The sequence below is a fragment of the Eptatretus burgeri genome, chromosome 4, assembly GCF_056783735.1.
Source record: "Eptatretus burgeri isolate ZD-2024b chromosome 4, Ebu_testis_v1, whole genome shotgun sequence".
Classification (NCBI taxonomy): domain Eukaryota; kingdom Metazoa; phylum Chordata; class Myxini; order Myxiniformes; family Myxinidae; genus Eptatretus; species Eptatretus burgeri.
Window position 1 is genome coordinate 8,466,143 of NC_140964.1, and position 22,928 is coordinate 8,489,070.

Genomic DNA, 22,928 nt, shown 5'->3' on the forward strand with positions numbered 1-22,928 from the left:
AACCCATCCGAAACTCTCTCAGGGTTTGAAGAGTCCCTGATAAATTTCTTCCATGCCGGTCTGTCACAGGTAGCACAACTTGCATCATGAAATGCTGAGCAATGACGGGTGCTGTCGCAGTGAGAACAACGTAATTTTACCTGACACTCCTTGATTGAATGGTTAGTTGACAGAGCACATCTGGAACATTTTCCATTGGTTAAGAAGGATGAGTCTGGATTGCAATGCATTTGCTTTGAATGTTCTGCAACGCACAAAATAATGTTTCGTTCCATGGATAGGGCAGAATTGTTGCGGATCTTTCATTTGACGAGGAGTGTGCTGATTTTCAGAAGGCGACGCGACTGCTGCGGTCAGTTGCTCGAAAATCTGTGGTGGCAATTCACCCGTAACTTCTGTCTTGCTTACTCTGAGCCTTGGACGAGTGTCAGCAGTGAAGACAGACATTCTGTACTTCATGACGAGTGGAGCTTTCACCTTAGTAGCTGAAGAAAGTGATCCGCCATCATATCCCGAAGGAAACCATCAGACTGAGGTCATTTTGAAGCTTTGCATTGCGTCGAATGAAGGATGCGAGCATCGAAAATGGCGGAAAGGTGACATTGTAGGTTTCTTTGTACTTGAAACAGAAATCCTCCATCCTCCAACGATCAACAACGTCAGGTGAAAGCTTTGCTATGATTGGTTTGAGGAATCGAGATTATATCCAAAACTGTAAGTCCGGGAAGGGAACCATTGTCTTTGGGCGGCCTCTATTTCCTTGATTGTGTCGCTAAACTTCTGTAAAGTTTTGCGGACATGAGGAGAGACTAGATGCAAAAGTTCGAGTTTGTTTAGCAATGATTGTGGAACTGCTTCATCACTGCCTAATCTTTCTTGAAGGTGATTCCAGATCTGCTCGAAACCGACATCAGGGTTAGAAATGTAGACTCGGTTAAAACGCTCTACGAATGCTTTGGATTCTGAACCATCAGCCATATGTTGAACCATGAGGTTAAGCTGTTCATCGGATGCTCGCGGTACTCCTCTGATCATGTTCTGGAAGGCCGCATACCATGTCCTGAATTTCTCAGGCTTATCGTTAAACACAGAAATCCTGTTTGAAAACAAGTCTCGATGAGACAGATACTTTTACATAGTCCTGCGTGGCAGGCATCACTGTTGGCATGATTGATGTCTTGATGTCTTGACCCAATAGTGAATGGCTAGACACCGGTAATGTTGTTGCTGGATGTGTTTTATGTCCTTGCAGCATATGTGGGTACAGCATGGGGTACATTGGATTTGGTGAGACATAACTCGATGGGTTGTCGGTTGTAATCCCACTGGACGGTAACGCAAAATCAGTATACGAGCATGGTGGGATACCAAGCAGTCATAACCGGAGCCGGGTTTGTGACCCATGAGCTCATAATGGAGCATGTTGACAGTGGGGGTCGATGTGCAGCCGTGACATGCAGCATCGGAGAAGGATGACGACATGAAGGTTGTGTGTAAGGCATTAGTTGGTGTCTGGTGAATTGCGTACGATAGACGAGGAGCAGGCATCATGTTATACTGAGCAGACAGAACTTGCCTGTTGGACACATTTAATGTCGATGAATTCTCCATGGATGCTGGTGCTGCAGCGATGACGGCTGGTGAAAGGGGGTCTGTCTGAAATGACACTGGTTCGAGTGACATAGCTGGGTCAGCACATACCCAGGTATCCAGTGAAATACCTTCTATATCATCTTCAGTTAAAATTGATGTCTGCGAAGACGCAGCGAGACAAACATGAAGTCAGGTTTTTGCAATCCTCGAACAGCCTATGTGTCCCGATTATTGAATAAAAATGCTCCATGCAGTTTAACCAACTAGACTGGTTTGATTTCCAGCAAATCGGATTTCATGAGGCATTTTTGAGGAAAAGCAAACAAATAGGTGTATCTGGTGTGCATTTTTGTGCTGAGTATGAATATGTTGTTTGTGTTTCCCAAATTTGCCTAATTAGGTCATTAATTAAGGTCAAAGGTCAATTGGTGCAAAACTCATATTTTTACAAAACATGTTTTATTTTACATCCCAAATACAGATATGCAAACTATTTGTCAATATCTTTTATATTAAATCATACAAATATTGTCAAAGTTTAGAAATTAACAGAAAACGTGAAGGAGATATTCACTTTATTCATGAATATATCCTAAACGGCTGGACTTTTCATTTTTTTACGGTATGATGGATTGCTACTTATTTTGGACAGCAAAATACACTAGTGACCACAGTTCCCTGGCTTCCATCATTGCATTGGTTCTGTGGTACATGAATATAATGTTTGTTTTGTAGATTTTGGCTAATTAGCATGCTAATTAGAAGTGTTCATTTTAGTGCAAAATACGGATTTTCATCGAAATAACATAATATGCAAAATGCATATTTTGGCATCTGGCATCTCTGGCATCCATATTGCTTAGGGTCTGGGTTACAGACCACTTCAACTCCATCAACTGTGGAAACAAACCCTGGTCAACTGTAACAACAGCATAGTTGTTACCCAGGGCCCTCGCAACAAAGAGTGCCCTCAGTACAAGGGTATTTAAGGTTGACAGCTCATGCGCTGGAGCCAGTATGATCGGCATGTACCCCACGGTAGTTCTGGGCGGATCTGGACTCTGAGTGTTGCAGTGGGATTGATTGAAAGAAGTCCAGGAAGGTCTTTGCTCAACTTCCTGGTGAGCCATGAGAAAAGACATGTCTTTGGTATGGCTGGACTCGAGGACATCTGTGTCACATTCAGTTCGATTGAACCAGCTCATTTCTACAGCACCGAAGTCGGGACAGGTGTTTCCCCTGATGAATTTAGCGTCGTGGATTTTCTCTAATGCTGCAGGTACCTTTAAAGTTGAACATTTGGATGGCTCAATACGAGTTAACGGATTTGTACTGTCTAGAGCCGGGGGCCCTCTCTGCCATGCATCAAGTTGGGTTGCATGAAATGTGTTCTTGCCATCTCGGGTGGAATCATTTATGTCAAGATTATCCCCAGAAAAGTGAGCAAACCTACCAACAACCAAATTCTGGGGCACAACAGCACCAGTTTGTGTATCAAGTCATTTCAATGTGGCCTCTGCCATCGCTGTATCATACTGAAGAGCCTTGCTATAACTTACAATGTGGCCTGCATTGTGGAACAGGTTGACAAGTTTCTTTGATCGCGTAGCCTGATGCAAAGTTAGACCTAAGCCCACGTGTTTGGGCGGGGCTTTTTTGTCCCCACATACAGCGTACACCATGTCTTGCCCAATGCTACAGACCCTTGCCTTCTTGATAGAGTCGATTTCATTTGTGTCAACTTCATCAAACTCTTGATCAACATGTTTCTGGCCACCAAGTAAGACATGAACAAACATATGTACAGATGATGGAATACTATCCATTTCAGCTGTTTCATTCACGTCTACCCCTTCGAAACCTCAGTGCGACATTATGTCGCTTCTAAGTTGTAGGGCGACGTGAACTATGGATAGATAATTTCCATCATCAGGTTTAAAATAGGTGTGTTCTCAAGATCAGTCTGACTAGAATCTGATGTTTCTAACACGTTTGACAGAGGCGCATGATTGAATCTTACTGGGACGAGAAGAGTTTGTCTTTCGGATGGTGCTGCATTTCGCAAAACCACAAATTCGTAAATGTCAGTGACGAACTTCAGCAAAGCGTCTTTGAAGGATGCAGTCCTACTAAAAAAGGATGATGGGATCATGATGTTCAACTCATTTGCAAGCTCTTTGTACCTTTCGAGTACCAAGGAAAGCTCAAGTACATGGCCCTTCTCAGCGGACTGTCGAAGCTCTTGAGAAAGCTACACCATGGCCAGGTCGGCAGATTTAGTGTCAACCTTTACCTTTTGTACATCTAGTTGGAACTTTTCAGACAGTTTGGATGATAACATCCTTCTGCAGCGATTAAGTCATTGACATCAGCAATACGAATGAACACCTCATGAATATATTTTGCATTTGTGCAAATGTTCTGACTGGTGTTGATGGTGCAGACCCTACAGGTTTTCTGCTTGTTGTCTGCTTGACAAAGTAAGCATAGTGTGCAGTCCATTCTTTTCGACTGATTGCGCAATGAACAGCGTTTTGAAGGTCTTGCTTCATCACCAGACCTACTCTCAGCTTTCCACTTCTCAGGGGACTGCTCACGTTCAAGTTTGGCATTTATGTTGTTTTTGTGAGTATACTTGGAATAGCACTGCCTGTGCCACTTCAGTTCTGGGGCAGATTCGGTGGTGAAGAGAGCTGTTAGCCTATCAACGGCAGCCCGATATTCATCACACCTCAGCTTCTTCCGCTTTTCCGTTGCTTCCTTGATGGATGCTATTCCCCGATCTGTCTGCTGGAAAGTCGTCTCCTCAGCCTGTCCTGTCCGCTGACATGTTATGCAGAGTTCAAAGCTGATCTCTGATGGACGCTGCAAGCTTAGAACTGGTTCCATAGTTCACCTGAGAAGAAAAAATGATGGAGATCAGAGACGGGTTTGCATAGGGGAATGTGGGGTAGCCTATTCCTCCCACAGAGTGTGTTAAATGATGCCATCTACATCCAGGAGATGTAACTACAGGCCATACCCAAACCACCCACTGATTGAACCTCCACCAAATCTGATAAGGTCAATAAATCCCTATGTATTGACAATGCACATGCACCATGCATAGGTGTGGACCAATACATGTAGTATTATACAATCATGTTGTCATGAATGTGTGTGACATAGCCTACTTTCACTTTCAGTTTGAATGACTACTCTTTATACATGAATAAGTTACAGCAAACATACCTTGCAAGTCCGTGTTTGGGGTACATGTCAACGGGACACCTTGTGATATTCATACATAAGACACATCTGTATTTCAGGAAAAGCATAATACTGTGTTGCTAAAGGCCCGGTCACACCTTGACGTTTTAGCCAACGTATGCCGATTTTTGAATTTTTTTTCTAAAACGCTGGCACACGTTGAATACATTATGGGTAAGTTTTGATAACATTGAGAGCACGCTGAAAAACACTGCCATACGTCGTTGTACGTTGGCTTTAAACGTTGTACTTTTTGGTTGTCCTCAAATTTTTTCATGCTTGAAATTTCACGACGTATGCCGGCGTATGACTCACACGTTCCGCTACGCTGGCCACAAGTTGTATGCACGGTCTGCGATCGTTGACAGACGTCAACACATGCTACTTGTAAGTTAATCATAAGTTGAGACACGCCGAGGTAATGTTTAGCGTACCCGAAACTTATTTCTAACCTATGATTAACGTGTTGTTGGCACGTTACGCGATCGTTGCCACACATCGACAGACGTTACTTTTAAGTTACTCATAGGCTGAAAGACGTCGGTATAATGGATCGTCCTTGCGTCAGCGTCCACGGCCACGGCCAGGACACTTATTTGCAGCATTCTTCAAACTTTTCTTCGGCATGACGAGGATGCTCACACTTCGATGTCTCGCTTGGCTATGATTCCAATTGTCCATCGGCAGCGTCTATTTAAAATAGTCGAGTTTGAGCGTTTTAACACGTTCAGAAGAAACGCTTCAAATTTCCAAACCCCAGCGTCAAAAAACAAAGGCGAGTGACAGCAATTTAAATCGTTCATTGTAAACAATGAAAATAGCTGAGTGGTACCGTTTAAAAGTCGTTGAGTGTAAAAAAATCCAATTGTTGAGCGCAAGTGTCTACTTTCAATAGTGGAGATGCAGCCATTTAAATCGTTGAGTGGCAGCCTATGATTAGCAAACCCTACGTCACCGGCAAAGATAAACTGCCGCACGATATGGATAAGTTAGGCTATCGTTGGGCATAGTTTGTGAACGCCGGATTCACGATAATTATTCGTTGGTATATCGTATCAATAAGTAATCAAAGCGCTCTATGCACATTATTAGTTCATTGTGCATTTGTCCAACCCGTTATGAATAGACCTAAATCGTAAAACCAAGCTCTTGCTCATTGTTGAAAAAGCCCCATAAAAAATTATCCGCGAAGAACTTCGAACAATGGTGAAAAATGTCTCCTACCCGTGGACACGTGGACGCAAGGACGATCCATCATAACCCACACCCTCCCCCTCACACTCACCTACTACTGCCAACATGAACATACTAATACTGTTACTGCTGACATGGACATCGACTCAAAAAGGACTCGAAAACACTGTTGGGTTCCCCTTTTATGAGCAGCATTTTTATATACCAATTCCCAAAACCGCTGGGAACACGTCTTTATATGGCAGTTGTAAGCTAGAAACACGTTAATTTTTTTATTTTTTTTTGTCGACCGGAAGACGTCATTGGAATACGTCTACATACGTCGATGTGTGTTGGGACTACGTAAAGAATTGGTTCAAAGCACGTCAAACATAAGTTAGAAATAAGTTTCGCGTAAAAAAGACATTACCGCGACGTGTTTCGACTTATGAGGAGCTTATAAGTAGCCTTTGTGGACGTGTGTAAGCGTCCGCATATCGTGTGTACAACTTATCCCCATTGCATGCGGAACGTGTGTCATACGCCGAGTACGTCGTAAAATTTTGAACATGTTTAAAATTTCTTGACGTACTCTACTTACTACGACGTATGATAGCGTACTTTAGCGTTCTACTCACGTATACCAAACTTACTCATACCGTATTTGACGTGCCCCAACGTTTTAGACACATTTTTCTTAGGTCGGCATACGCTGGCAAGATCGCCAAGGTGTGACCGCGATGTTGACACTTCCATTTCTACGGCAGTTATGATTCGAATCGTTGTGCGTCAGCCTTTTAATAGGCTACGTCACGACATCGTCGGCGATGCGTGCAACGCGCTATGCCTAAGTTAGACTCTCGTTGGGCATCGGTTGTGTAGGCCGACAACAGGTTCAGCATTCGTTGGTATAAGTTATCTATAACACAATGAAACGTTCTGTGTCCGTTACCAATGCGTTATACATAAGACCAAGTCGCTATGAATACATCCAAATCTTTAAAAAAAAACATCAAAAGTTCAACGTAAGCCAGCGTTTTACATACATTTTAATACGTTGCCATCGCTGGCTAAAACGTCAAGGTGTGACCGGGCCTTAAGACAATGCACATGGCAGAATGGCTTCCAAATTATCTATATATTAATACTGAAGGACCAATTTTGTGCTCCTCCTAGCGGTCGCGTCACGTTTTTCTCGGTAATGTGACCTGGACTGAAAGAAACTTCGTACCTGTAAGAGTGCATCGCACATCGTGGCAAGAGTCAAATTTCAACTCTGAAGCAGAATAAACACTTTTCGTTTTACATTCGTTAACATGGTGACGTGTGACGTCACCGCTGAGAGGCGTCAGGACGTCATGACATCATCGGTCATTCGCTGACGTCATTACGTCTGTCGTCGACAGACCGTTACCTCTGAGCGGTGTAACTCCACTCCTCGAAAATAGCGTCTGCAATGTAAAACCCTCTTCTGCACATACTGACTACCTCAGAATGTGAATTTGACACAAAATATGCAACAAGAAACACTATCTCTATTAATACTGAAGGACCAATTTTGTGCTCCTCCTCGCGGTCGCTTCACGTTTTTCTCGGTACTGTGACCTGAGAAGTTTTGACACGGTGTACATCAAAGTAGACACGTGCACAAATCAGGGGACTTCTTCACAAGGAGTAGTGTACACCAAAAATGTCGTGTTCAAGGACGTTTTGTAGGCTTCATTAGGTAAGGCCATGGAGTACATCGACTGGGATCCGGCTCTTACAAGAGCCGCCACTGGTTGTCATATTGGGCTCATGGAACGGAATCCGTCTGTGATGGGGTTTCGGCTCGTAGTATATGATTGTATACATAGGTGGCAGTGTCGTATTAAGGTCTTAAATTCTGAAAATCAAAAGTTGAACAGTTACAGAGGTATTGGCAATAGAAACAATAATTCCTTTCACATTCTCCAATTAATTCAAATGTTTATTGATTGATATACATATCTGGTGTAAGAAGAAGCTATAAAAGCTTTGTATATTTGCATGAAGGAAGGAAAATGGCACCAAAAATGAATTTCATAAAAATCTGTATTTTGCTCTAATTAAAGGTTCACGCTAATTAGCATGCTAATTAGGCGAAATCCTGAAAAGTAACATCATGTTCCTGTGCCCAGGAATGAATGCAATGAAAGGAAGCCAGAGAACTGTGGTCGCTGTGGCTTTCAGCTGGTGGAATTTATGTAGATATTCACAACAAGTTGTAGTCTTACCGTAAAGGAGATATTCTCAAAAGAAGTTAATACTTCTTTCAGATTTTCCATTAATTTGTAAACTTTGACGACCTGTATAGAATTCATTATAAAAGATATTGAAAAACTGTTTTCATATCTGTGTTTTGCATGCTTGGCAGGAGAAGGAACATATTTTGTAAAAATTATGAATTTTGCACCTATTGACCTTAATTAGTGACCTAATTAGGCAAATTTGGGAAACACAAACAACATATTAATACTCAGCACAAAAATCCGCTCCAGACACACCTATTTGTTTGCTTTTCCTCAAAAATGCCTCATGAAGCTTAAATAAGCACATTTTTAAATTTCTTGCCCAGCTTAAACACTTGCAGAGGTTTAAATCACTTTTTCTTCGTTTAAAACACTCCAAGTGTATCGGTAAAAACGGTGCCTTTTCCAGATACATGCACATGTCCTGCCAGACAGGGCAATGGGATTAAAATAAATTCAATTCAAATGAAATGGAAGATGAAATAGGTGCAGTCCTGCATTGGAGTCATCAGAAGGAACCTTAACAAGCAAAAAGCAAAGATGAAGTCATCAGGAGGAACCTGGATATGATTCCCATTTCAGCTGCTACTCCTCTTCCCTCAAACCCATCCAGGCACAACTATCCATCCATCCATCCATTGGGACCATACTCTGTGCAGAGCGTTGGTGCTGCCGAAGCAGTCTCCTTCGCTATTGGGCACAATCCTGGACGGGTCGCCATTCCGACACAGTATACCAGCAAGCTGGCACTCATTTTGCCGACCTCAGAAGGATGACAGGCAGAGTCAACCCCACCTGGTATTGATTCAACAACCAAGTGGGATTCAAACTCAGGATCCTAGGATCCCAAGCCCACCACCCAAACCATGAAGCCAACACCAGGCATTAAGGCACAGCCAAATGAGGCTATTTTCAAAACTAAAGGACAAAAAAGAACCCAGATCAAAAAATTAAATAACTCTGGCTGCCAGACTATGTGTCCGATTAGATTGAAATTTAAAACGTATTCCCCATCACTACTACATAATAATTGTGGTTTCATGTTGATTGATGAAGCCAGATTAAGGTGAAGATGTTGAAGTCACAGAGAGATTCACTTCCCTTGGCAGTGATACTCATGTCTCTGCTGGCTGTGAGCCAGAGGTCATCTGGGTCGGGCCTGGGGAGTCATGGATTCACTGGATAATGGGGTGTGGCACTGCCGGTACGTGCGCAGGACGACGAAAGTCCGAGTCTTCAGGTCCTTGGTGCTTCCAGGCTTGCTCTATGGATGTGAGACCTGGACTCTGACCAGGGATCTGAGATGGAGACTTAATTCCTTTGGTACCAGGTCTCTTCGGAGAATCCTTGGCTATTGCTGGTCGGACCTTGTGTCCAACGAGCGGTTGCTGAGAGAGACTCAAATGAGACTTGTTACCTGCATAGTCCGTGAGCATAAGCTGCGGCTGTATGGACATGTGGTTCGTTTTCCTGCTCACCAGATTCTCTCAGCGAGGGAGTCTCGTGAGTGGAGGAGGGCAATGGGCCGACCACGTGCCTCGTGGTTGCAGCAGGTTGATCAGCATCTCAAGGAGATGGGGATGGGTCAGGCATCTGCCTGGGGGATGGCCAGACGGAGGCCCCTGGAGTTCCGACAGAAAGTGGATACTGCTCTGGCGCATGTTCACATAACTGACCTGACCTGTTGAAGCGGTTCAAGAGAAATAATTTTTAAAATATTTTTGCTCAATCCAATATGGCTGCTAGACCATGTGATTTATCAATTATTCATGAATACTCTGGTATCCCCTCGACGTGGGGAACATTGAGTGAAGTTTCCCCTCGATCTGTCCAGCCATTCTGAGGAAGATTTTTTTTTATGTTTTATGGTAAATCCAATATGGCTGCCAAACCATGTGACCAATAACGTGTGTGTGTGTGTGACCGTTTTGTTCCTCATGGATAGGTGGCCATACATGTGAAGTTTTGCCTCGATTTGTTCAGCCATTTCAGAGAATATTTTTGAAGGTTAAAAAATTTTTTTAAACAATATGGCTGCCGAATCACGTGACCGATGATGTCATCTTTTTTTGTGGACCAATTTATGCTGAGAAGACCCTCAAAAAATTTCATACTGATCAGATGTCGCGTTTTCCATTTGCAATTATGATGTCATCATGAAGGCACCTATGACATCATTAAAAAAAAAACATATTCCCCATGAGGAGCACTTGGCATGTGCCAAGTTTCAATTTTTTTTCCTTGGTGCAGTTTCATCGATAGAGGTCAAAAGTTTTTCCTTTTTCCAACATGGCTAACACACCACGTGACCTCTGACATCATAATTATCATTAAAACATTCCACATGAGTAGTCGCTCCGATGATGAAAATTTCACCTCAATCTGACAAGCAGAGGCAGAGAAAAGCTCTGAAGTTCTGTGTAGACAAAGAAACAAACGGACAAAAATGCAATACCCTGTCCTCTGGCGAGGGTTAAAAAAAAACAAAAACAACCCCTCCATTGAGTATGTCGTACCTTCGATTAATAATTATCTAACCCCATTAACTCTACCAAGCCCAAACCTTTTTTTGTTACAGGTTGCAGCATTTCCTTCCCTCTCCGATCTCTTCTTCTGGTTGTTTTGTCATTTGTCCCCCCACCCCCCCCTCCCTGCCTATGTGTTTCCTTTTTACCCTCAGTCTCCACACTCTTCCATGAGCGTTGACCTGGTTTTCAAAAGTAAGCTTTTGCAGTTTTGTAAAACAAATGAACAAAAAAAATCAAACCACCGTATTCTAAATCGCAAAGATTGTCATTACCAAATCCCCTTTTGATATTTCCACCAAAAGAATGATGACAAACTGAAGTGCTGTTAAATGGAGTGATGAAATATCATGAAATAAAATCAATATAATGCAATATTATCATCCTTTAAAACATCAACAAACATAAACCAACGTCCCTCAAACAGATCAGAGGGTAAACCATGACCTTTGGTGGTCCAAATCATCGCCAATACATGTGTGGGTAAACTACGAGAAAATTAGATTATAGGGTAAACTATGATAAAATAAGTTTAGAGGGTAAACAATGATAAAACAAGATTAGAGGGTAAACAATGATAAAACAAGATTAGAGGGTAAACTCTGATAAAACAAGATTAGAGGGTAAACTCTGATAAAACAAGATTCGAGGGTAAACTATGATAAAAGGAGATTAGAGGATAAACTATGATAAAATTAGATTATAGAGTTAACTATGATAAAATGAGATTGCAGGGTAAACTAAGATAAAACAAAATTAGAGGGTAAACTTTGATAAAACAAGATTAGAGAGTAAACTGTGATAAAACACGATTAGAGGGTCAGCTATGATAAAACAAGATCAGAGGGTAAACTATGATAAAACAAGATTAGAGGGTAAACTATGATAAAACAAGATTAGAGGATCAACTATGATAAAACAAAATTCGATGGTAAACTATGACAAAAGAAGATTGGAGGATAAACTATGATAAAATGTGATTATAGAGTTAACGATGATAAAATAAGACTACAGGGTAAACTATGATAAAACAAGATTGGAGGATAAACTATGATAAAATGTGATTATAGAGTTAATGATGATAAAATGAGTACAGGGTAAACTATGATAAAACAAGATTAGAAGATAAACTATGATAAAATGTGATTATAGAGTTAGCGATGATAAAATAAGACTTCAGGGTAAACTATGATAAAACAAGATTAGAAGATAAACTATGATAAAATGTGATTATAGAGTTGACGATGATAAAATGAGACTACAGGGTAAACTTTGATAAAACATGATTGGAGAGTAAACTATGATAAAACAAGATTAGAGGGTAAACGATGATAAAACAAGATTAGAGAGTAAACTATGATAAAATGACATTATAGAGTTAACGATGATAAAATGAGACTACAGGGTGAACTATGATAAAACAAGAATAGAAGATAAACTATGATAAAATGTGATTATAGAGTTCACGATGATAAAATGAGACTACAGGGTAAACTTTGATAAAACATGATTAGAGAGTAAACTATGATAAAACAAGATTAGAGGGTAAACGATGATAAAACAAGATTAGAGAGTAAACTATGATAAAACGACATTATAGAGTTAACGATGATAAAATGAGACTACAGGGTGAACTATGATAAAACAAAATTAGAGGGTAAACTATGATAAAACAAGATTCGAGGGTAAACTATGAAATAACAAGATTAGCGGGTCAACTATGATAAAATAAGATTCGAGGGTCAACTCGGATAAAACAAGATTTGAGGGTAAACTATGATAAAAGGATATTTGAGGATAAATTATGATAAAATGAGATTATAGAGTTAACTATGATAAAATGAGACTACAGGGTAAACTATGATAAAACAAGATTAGAGGGTAAACTATGATAAAACAAGATTCGAGGGTAAACTATGATAAAACAAGATTCGACGGTCAACTATGATAAAACAAGATTAGAGGGTCAACTATGATAAAACAAGATTAGAGGATAAACTATGATAAAATGTGATTATAGAGTTAATGATGATAAAAGGAGATTGGAGGATAAACGGTGATCAAATGTGATTTATAGAGTTAACGATGATAAAATGAGACTACAGGGTAAACTTTGAGAAAACAAGATTCGAAGATAAACTACGATAAAATGTGATTATAGAGTTAGCGATGATAAAATGAGACTGCAGGGTAAACTATGATAAAAGGAGATTGGAGGATAAACGGTGATAAAATGTGATTATAGAGTTAACGATGATAAAATGAGACTACAGAGTAAACTATGATAAAACAAGATTCGAGGGTAAACTATGATGAAACAAGATTAGAGGGTAAACTATGATAAAATGAGATTATCGAGTTAACGATGATAAAATGAGACTACAGGGTAAACTATGATAAAACAAAATGAGAGGATAAACTATGATAAAATGTGATTATAGAGTTAATGATGATAAAATGAGACTACAGGGTTAACGATGATAAAATGAGACTACAGGGTAAACTATGATAAAACAAGATTCGAGGGTAAACTATGATAAAACAAGATGAGAGGGGGTCTCTCTCTCTCTCTCTCTCTCTCTCTCTCTCTGTCTCTCTGTCTCTCTGTCTCTCTGTCTCTCTGTCTCTCTGTCTCTCTCTCTCTCTCTCACTCTCTCTCTCTCTCTATCTCTCTATCTCTCTATCTCTCTATCTCTCTATCTCTCTCTCTCTCTCTCTCTCTCTCTCTCTCTCTATCTCTCTATCTCTCTATCTCTCTATCTCTCTATCTCTCTATCTCTCTATCTCTCTATCTCTCTATCTCTCTATCTCTCTATCTCTCTATCTCTCTATCTCTCTATCTCTCTATCTCTCTATCTCTCTATCTCTCTATCTCTCTATCTCTCTATCTCTCTATCTCTCTTTCTCTCTATCTCTCTATCTCTCTATCTCTCTATCTCTCTCTCTCGTAAAGCCTGTGGCTGCTGGTTGCATCATTAGTTGGGACATGGCTAAGCCACTGATGCAGTGTCCCCCTTACCAGTACACTGGTGCTCATTTTGCCGAGCTCAGAAGGATGACAGGCTGAGTCAACATCCTGGTGTATTTTAATACACAACATCCTGGTGTATTGCCAATGGGGCTTAAACTCAGAACCCTAGGATCCCAAGCCAACACCAGGCTGATTAGAGGGTCAACTGTGATAAAACAAGATTGGAGGGTAAACGATGATACAATGAGATTATAAGGTAAACTATGATAAAATGAGATTATGGAGTAAACGATGATAAAATGAGATTAGAGGGTAAACTATGATAAAAGGAGATTACAGGGTGAACTATGATAAAAGGAGATTAGAGGGTAAATTATGATAAATGAGATTTATAGAGTGAACTATGGTAAAATGAAATTAGAGGATAAACTATGATAAAATGAGATTAGAGGGTAAACTATGATAAAACAAGATTAGAGGGTAAACGATGATAAAAGGAGATTATGGAGTAAACTATGATAAAATGAGACGAGATCAGATGGTAAACGATGATAAAACGAGATTATAGGGTAAACTATGATAAAATGAGATTCGAGGGTAAACTATGATAAAATAAGATTAGAGGCTAAACTATGATAAAATGAGACTACAGGGTAAACGATGATAAAACAAGATGAGATAAACTAGAGGGAACATTACATCACTGTGTGGAAGGCACCATGATGTCGCCGTGTGGGCGAGCCATGACATCACTGCGTGAAAGGCACTGTGACATTGCCATGAGTGTGCTCCGTGATTTTAAAAATGACAGGACAATGTTGCGAATTTCATATTTACCTTTATTTGATGTCACAAAATCAAAACCAGCATTTTCAATGTAAAAAACACCAATTGATAATGAAATGTTGGCAATGAATAATACCTTGGAACATGACATGTACTCTTGACTTACTTTAATACAAATGTTTATTTCTATTAATGTTTCACGAAAATTTGGTTAGATATCATGGAGTACGGTAGTCCTCTATATACAGCAATTATATGGGCAAAAATTGCCATCCATCCAAATATGTACACAATGATTCGCTCATAGATTACGATAGAGTGAAGTCACAAGAATTTAAAAGCCAAACCATATATTCTCCAGCGTTTTCTGAACTACCAAGACTTAAAAAGACACCAAAAGTACCACATCGAGAGGTCGTTAAAATGCCAGTTTGTACTTCTTGTAGTTCTTCCCCTAGAAAAACAATGCAAAACTGTAGCCTGACCTACCTCAATAACTGCTGAAGCCAATGTTAGTGATTCCAACACGATGAAGTTACTTTGCCTCTGGGCGAGTGCACACAATCCAAAATTTAAAAATATATAAAACATGAATCATTTTGTTAGGAAAATAAATCAAATGTTAAAGTGGACTCAAACAAACCAAGCCAGGATTGTGGAAGGGGGGAAATGGACAGTGGACAGAACCATTCCAAAAGTGACACATATCCAACCCCTCCCCCAAATGAAATGAAACAAGTATTAAAACAATTTAAAAACATAGATGGATTTCACAAAATATATAAACAGCATTTTATCATTCTTTTCAAACGATAGGTGGCGAGTGGCACCAGCGACCCACCATCTTTGAACACCTGAGGATGGTCGTCAGCTGCACCGGTTTCAGTGAAACAAATGATGTTCTGTTGTGCTTTCGTCTGCAATCAGGCATTCCCACCAGTTAGAAGTAACCAAAAGCATCACTTATCACAAGTAAGGGAACTTTATTTTATATTAAATAAGATTTTGATATGTTCAACGACGTTATTATTATTATTATTATTATTATTATTTTATTATTGTTTAGCTCTCAGCGGTAAAGTTTCAACTCTCTAGAATTTGCCTGATCAGTCACTGAGTTCGCAACATGTAGTGTTGCATGCAGCGTGGAGTTCGCAACGCGGTGCCCACATTGCGATCTTCTCATGGCGGAGCCGGCATTGCGATCTCTGCGGTGCAACAGTTTCAACAGAAGTTTCAACTCTCCAGAATTTGCCTGATCAGTCGCTGAGTTTGCAACATATAGTGTTGCATGCAGTGTGGAGTTTGCAACACAGAGCCCACATTGCGATCTTCTCAACGCAGAGCCGGCGTTGCGATCTCTGCGGTGCAACAGTTTCAACAGAAGTTTCAACTTTAAATAATTTGCATAATCAGAGTCACTGAGTTCGCAACATGAAGTGTTGCATGCAGCGTGGAGATCACAACGCGGAGCCTGCATTGCAAACTCCACAACGCGGTGTCCTCGTTGCAAACTCTGTGGTGCAACACTCCACGCAGCACTCCGCACAACGCTTCGCGCAGCACGCAGCACTCAGTGCAGCGCGCAATGCGCGACGCAGCGCTCAGCGCGCAACGCTATGCGCAGCGCTCAGTGCACAATGCAGCGCTCTGCGCAGCGCACAACGCAGCGCGCAATGCAAAGCGCAACTCTCCGCGCAACGCTCAATGCAGTGCGCAACGCAGTGCTCCATGCAGCGCGCAATGCAGCGTGCAACACTCCACGCAGCGCTCTGTGCAACACCACGCAGCGCGCAACTACCTCAACAAAAGCTCACACACTGTGGCAAAGAAATGGTCTACCCCAGCATGGAATGTGTTCCAGGAGCCACATAAAAATCGATTTGCATGCAACATTGCACATGCACTTGGGGTGGGTGGTGGGGGAAAAGAGACAAATTAAAAGAATATTCAACATCAAATGTACAACATGGTGTAAATGGATATACAGGCTTGTTTTCCACTTTGAACAGTTTTGTTTTCCACTTTGAACAGTTTTGTTTTCCACTTTGAACAGTTTTGTTTTCCACTTTGAACAGTTTTGTTTGTGTCTCAGGTGGAAGTTGTGCTTTTATCACAGAAACTCAATCCCAGAGTCAAAAGGAATCCTCACATCTTGCGGTGCCATGTTCATTGTTTTGACTTCTTGTTTTTTTCTTTTCGGTGCTCCACTCGTTTTATACTTCATTTTGGCCAAATGATTCCACTTTATATTGTGAATAAGGTGCCATCTCAAAATAGCAATGGAGTGAGGGCTGTACATGGTGGTATTGAACCAACTTCGAGTGTTCTCTTTCAAAGATCGTTAACACATGAGGTCATAGGGTCCATAAAAGCTTGCTCAATGGTTGGTGGTCTGACCTCCCAGTCTCAGAGCAGACACTCCAATTATTCGTCATCTGACTTCAGTGCATTGTTATTGATCAACTCATCTATATATCCATGGACTTTGGCTTGGAAAGAGATAAAAGCATCACAAAACAGCGTGTAATGGTGGATAACCACTCAAATGGCCAAAACAGCCAGTGGACATGAAGGTTGGATCATTCATGGGAGAGTAAAACGTGGGTCATACTCATACACCAGTGAACAACCACGCCAAACTATGGTGTTTGCAAACAGCCAACCAAAGAACACGCAGTGTTAGTAAGGAACCAACCATGCTCCATGCGGTGTAAATGAAGAAACAGTCAAGGTATTTGGTGGAGGTTCGAGAAAGTCGGGCTTATGGCACGAAGTTTGCTGGGAAAGGGATATCCATCAACAAAGACATCCAGGAGATGTGGTCAGGGTTCTGGAATACTTGACAAAAGAATCAAAAACATTTTTGCTTTCAGAAAGATCATTTAAAGCTGTAAACAGCTCATGTAGCTTCCCATTTTGCCTGCAGGAAATACCACCAGAGAAGACAGTGTAATCCTCACAACACAACATCGATAATGATGTAAAGCAGGGGGGAAAAAAGACATTACCAGACTCCGTGGTGTCGTGGTTAGAACGTCCACGGTTCGAACCTTGGCCGAGTCATTCCCAAGACTTAAAAAAATTGGTACGTTCTGCTTCCTTGCTCGATGCTCAACATTTCGAGGGAAGAGCACGAACAAACAACCATAAGTTGGCAATCATAATGTTAGGAGGATGGGCCTAATGGCCTCCTCCTGCATTGAAGTTCCTTGAACGGGAACTCGTCAATAAGAACAGGAATGTTCCCTCGTCTTGGCAACTACAGAGCAGATACAATGAACGAACGAACACGAGGAAGAGGACACAACTGAGTGGAGAGCTTGTGCCAGTCGTCGTGAATGCCATTAGTGAGGAACGTAGCAGGCAGCTTGACAGCACAGATGGAGGGCAATGGCTTCTTGATGATGATGGTTCAACACTTGGTTTTTTGGGGGCGGGACCCACCACCACGTTGCTTTTTCAGTGGGAGAGAGTACATGCTTGAGATGTTTAAACAAAGTTGTGGTCATAGATGATAGAACGGAATGTCCTGTTTCAGATTCGAACAATTAAAACATTCCTTTTGTGCACTTGGCTTTAACGACTCACCCATGGGAGAGACCAAACGTGTTGAATAGCTGAATGGAAGAGACAAAAGAGATTCTATTTTAACATCTCCACTGAAACTCATCTCCCTAACCCCTGACAGGTGCCTGTACAATCCTTCACCTACCTTCTCCTGTTCGTGGGAAATTTCTCAACCACGCTGCGTGTGCTTCTGCAGAAGCTTCGCGAGAAACGCCAGAAGATCTCGTGATCCTCTCGTGCCTAAATATACCCTCGAAGCCACAGGCATATGATACTTTGCATCACCAGTGTTGGCAATCTGTCCGGCTGTCAACCACCCCATGCTGAATCTGCTTTCCATTCAGGTTGCCCCCACCCCCGCCTCCCCACCTTCCACTCCTTTCCTTTTCTTACCTTCCACTTGGAAATAAAGAATGTGCTCTCCTTACTAACATCGTTTTGACTGGGATTTCAATAAAGCAATGCTTGAGCACAGCTTCAGGAAATTTTCGGGACAAGAGCACTCCATTGAGGCACAAGTAATCAGCCAGGTACTCTCGCATATGAACATTATATCTCAAATACAAATCAACTGTACCACCATCCTAAGTCCACATACACTGAGTTTCCTCTTATCTGCACCCAGCTACCCATGTGGCTTGCATGGGTAACCTTGTACACCGATCAACGGTGGATCCTTAACAATCGGACAAATATTTCAGCTCACGTATTTCATTGCCCTCACAAATTGCACTGAAACTTTCAATTCTGCCATCACTTGCTTATCCTTTCCTCGTCATGTATGACAAATGGTTCCATCACAAAGAAGGTGCTGCACATGATATGGTGCCTGTGGATAACCAGCCACCGCAAGTGGTAACGCGGTGCTTGGTAAGCGATAAACGATGCGGTGCAATGTTAAACGACAAGCCGCGTTTGTCGTCCATTTCCGAGAGAGTTATTGGAAAGAAAGCACGATGCACAATGGGTAAGATGTAAGTGATGACTGATAAAGAGCAAAACAAATCAACGAAGAGGTGATGACACGTCTTCCTGACAATTTCAGTTCAAAAATTCACCAAGAGCAGCATCCAAAGGTTCCTGTTGTATCTCATGGGACCCTTTGTGAAAAGGTCAGCAATGTACAGTTTGACTCCAAGTTCCGTCTTTTGCGGTGACTGCACCCAAAAGAAAGATTTCCAAACATGCATGCTGTCGAAATAACACCCTAACGCACCACTTAGCTGTCGATAGAGCAAATCTATATCGGAGCAAAATGGCGCACACTTAACCCAAAACAGAGGAGGATCCTGAGAAATGTAGGGTTAAAAAAAATGAATGAAAATGCAAGGGTTTTACGCATTGCAAAATGGAGGTCGAGTAGTGAGGGTATAAGGGGGAGGGATTGGCAGCAGCGGGCCTGGTTACCATGGTGATTTAGGATCACATGGTTTTCCTGTGCTGTCGCCACATACCTGCGCTTTCTACCCCCCTCATCTTCCACAACCTCTCGGATGTCTTTCGCTCTGCACACGACGAGCCGTACATTCCAACCTCCGAGAAGAACCTCTGGACAGTTTAACACAGGAGGAGATCAATGGTTTACGACATTAGGTGCAGTCAAATAGTCTACTGGTTGAATTGCATTCTTTTACGATCATTTTGACGACAGCAAACCGAGAAGAATCCAATTTGGAAGCTTGGCATGATCTTTCTCAAAGTCCAACACGAAGCCCCTTGGGTAATCCTGTTTTTGATGCAAAGTCACAACACAGTGTCTCCATAATCCCTCGAGTCTCTTTTTCATCCGTTTGTGCTCCGAGGTTGGTGCGAGATCAGGATGAAAAACTACGAATGAAATGCTCAGAAACATGGAAATTACCCGAGCCTGGTTCATGGACCGTGCCGCTCCACATTGCTCGCAAGGTAAATAAGCCGAGCTGCGCTTGGGTGCACCCCACCCTGCTCGGAACCGTGTAAATAACCCGAGCAGGGTTCGAGGAGCATACTGCCCACATCCTGATCGGAGCCGAGAAAAACAAACAAACCTTACTTGGGATAGGGGGGAGCTTGCCATACTCGTCCTTCAAACTGCGTAAGTGACCTGAGTCGGGTTTGGGAAGCGGGTCACCCCACCCTGCGAGGAACGATGTGAACGACTCGAGCCCGAATGTATCTCGCCACGTCACCCCACTCAGAACCATGTAAATAACTCAGACTGGATTTGGGGAGTGACTCCACTGCTCAGAATCATGTAAATAACTCGAGGCGGGTTCGGGGAGCGACGCTCTCTTTCTACTGCTCAGCATCATGTAAATAACTCGAGCCGGGTTCGGGGAGAGACTCTCTCTCTCCACTGCTCAGTCATGTAAATAACTCGAGCTTGGTTCGGGGAGCGATGCTCTCTTTCTACTGCTCAGAGTTATGTAAATAACTCGAGCTTGGTTCGGGGAGCGACTCTCTCTCCACTGCTTAAAATCATGTTGGTAACTCGAGCCGGGTTCGGGGAGAGACTCTCGACTGCTCAGAATCATGTAAATAACTCGAGCTTGGTTCGGGGAGCGATGCTCTCTTTCAACTGCTCAGAGTTATGTAAATAACTCGAGCCGGGTTCGGGGAGGGACTCTCCACTGCTCAGAATCATGTAAATAACTCGAGCCGGGTTCGGGGAGTGATGTTCTCTTTCTACTGCTCAGAACCTTGTAAGTAACTCGAGCCGGGTTCGGGGAGGGACTCTCTACTGCTCAGAATCATGTAAATAACTCGAGCCGGGTTCGGGGAGTGATGCTCTCTTTCTACTGCTCAGAATCATGTAAATAACTCGAGCCGGGTTCGGGGAGAGACTCTCTCTCTACTGGTCAGAATCATGTAAATAACTCGAGCCGGGTTCGGGGAGAGACTCTCTTTCTACTGGTCAGAATCATGTAAATAACTCGAGCCGGGTTCGGGGAGAGACTCTCTACTGCTCAGAATCATGTAAATAACTCGAGCCTGGTTTGGGGAGCGTCTCTGTCTGTCTGTCTGTCTGTCTGTCTGTCTGTCTGTCTGTCTCTCTCTCTCTCTGTCTCTGTCTCTCTCTCTCTCTCTCTCTCTCTCTCTCTCTGTCTGTCTGTCTGTCTGTCTGTCTGTCTGTCTCTCTCTCTCTCTGTCTCTGTCTCTCTCTCAGAACCTTGTAAGTAACTCGAGTCGGGTTTGGGGAGCGTCTCTCTCTCTCTCTCTGTCTCTGTCTCTCTCTCAGAACCTTGTAAGTAACTCGAGTCGGGTTTGGGGAGCGTCTCTCTCTCTCTCTCTCTCTCTCTCTGAACCGTGTAAATAACTCGAGCTGGGTTTGGGGAGCTCGCTGCCCCACCCTACTCCTTTGCTGGGCCCAGAGCCAGCATCCTGCGTCAAAAGCAGGGCGAGGGGCCAGCGAAGAGGGTGTTTGAAAGCTGCCAGAGATAAAATGGTAAAAAAAAATGGCTCTGGCTGGAATAAAACAAGCCAAATAATTTTCGAAAAATAAATGGTCCATGATGTAAAGCACAGGTGCCATGAGTGCTTCAACTCGGACAGTCTTGTTACAAACAAAGTGAAAGATCATATTTTCCGTCCGTGGTCGTTTGAAAACATTGTATCCGGCCAGTCCGGTTCATCTGCTTTCTTCGCACAATGCAGCAGTGGTGCATCATGATCATGTCAATGTGTGCGTATCGACACACGGAGCACGGTCCCTGTAATGGGGCAGCTCATTATGGGCACCACGAGCAAGAAGAGACAATCGGGTGGATAATGGTGAAACTGGAAAAAAATTAACATTCCTCACCCTTTCTGCCAAAATGTCTCTCCAGTGTCGCCTTTAAACTCACCCGGAAACGGCATTTCACGTCACCTTTGCTGCTGTTGTGTATCCATTGCCATATCCGTGTCCCAATCCATTAGCTCCTCTATCTAGTGTAATCCCGGGACCTCTGAAATGCAGCCTCAAAGCAGCCATCTCGAGATGGACTGATGACGGGACGAGCGCCAACGCAGGCAGGCAGAGACCCCCCCCCACCTCATGTCAGCCCTCCCCCTCGACCTCGGGTGGGCCGGTATTCGGAAAGAAGGCGACAAATGCACGCACAGTGGGAGACAAGATCAGGCAGCAATGGTCAGAATATGGCGATTAATACCGAGTGTAGAACGGAAGAGGCGAGGGGAGGGAGAAAGAGAGAGAGAGTACGTGAAGGAATCGCGAAGGGATAAAGAACGGGGGAGTGAAATCGACCCATTATGTTTGCCACAAGGACACGAGGCACGACCGGGGGCCACCCGGTATGCCGGGGACGAGCGCACTCGACCGACCGTTGCGGTTTGTGTTCTCGCCGAGAGGTTTCCCACCCAGTTCCGCCATCTTTGTCTGGGAGCTCGTGAGTGGGCACGTTGTCGCCTCCGCTCCCAGTTATGAAGTGATAACCCCAGGCACACGGAACCAACGGTCGTCTACACACTCTTACCCGCGTCCACATCAGGTTTATTGTGGAGAAGTGGCCACATGTACCACGCCGAGACATTTTGAGAGCAAGGTTCACGTGAAAAAGTACAATCTTGAAACCCATAAACGTTTGTTAAAATGGCGAACAAAGGCACGGGTTCGTCGTTTCTAAATGTCGGTGCGACGGTGTGAAGGAGTTTTACCACAGAAAGGTGGATAGTTTCACCACGGGTGACGTTTATGGGGGGGGGGGGTCGGGATGGATCAACCATGGGTGATGTTTATGGGGGGGGGATGGATAAACCATGGGTGATGTTTCCAGGAGAGGGATGGAGCTGAGAAGGCATCACGGGGCCAGT

The 22,928-nt window shown here is 42.9% G+C and overlaps 1 protein-coding gene, 1 long non-coding RNA gene and 1 pseudogene across 9 annotated transcripts in view; 1 reads left to right on the forward strand and 2 right to left on the reverse strand.

The window, feature by feature from the left end:
• LOC147027430 (transmembrane protein 120A-like) overlaps positions 1-18,564 on the forward strand; it is a 148,398-nt gene extending 129,834 nt beyond the window's left edge. For all 5 annotated transcript variants that reach the window (XM_085876845.1, XM_085876847.1, XM_085876849.1 and 2 more), the window contains one exon: positions 18,259-18,564. In XM_085876845.1, the coding sequence (XP_085732971.1) occupies positions 18,259-18,366 (108 nt within the window). In that variant the 3' untranslated portion in view covers positions 18,367-18,564. The remainder of the gene's footprint in view (positions 1-18,258) is intronic.
• Positions 1,964-4,855, reverse strand: LOC147027431 (uncharacterized; annotated as a pseudogene).
• LOC147027432 (uncharacterized) lies at positions 14,600-22,867 on the reverse strand. Of its 4 annotated transcripts, none has more exons than XR_015057043.1 (2): positions 21,962-22,867; positions 14,600-15,484 (listed from the first exon to the last, which is right to left on the reverse strand). It is a non-coding gene; the product is annotated as an uncharacterized LOC147027432 (long non-coding RNA). The 4 variants fall into 4 exon arrangements; XR_015057044.1 differs by lacking the exon at positions 21,962-22,867 and adding an exon at positions 20,170-21,955; XR_015057042.1 differs by lacking the exon at positions 21,962-22,867 and adding an exon at positions 19,592-20,163.
• Between the last annotated feature and the right edge of the window lie 61 nt (positions 22,868-22,928).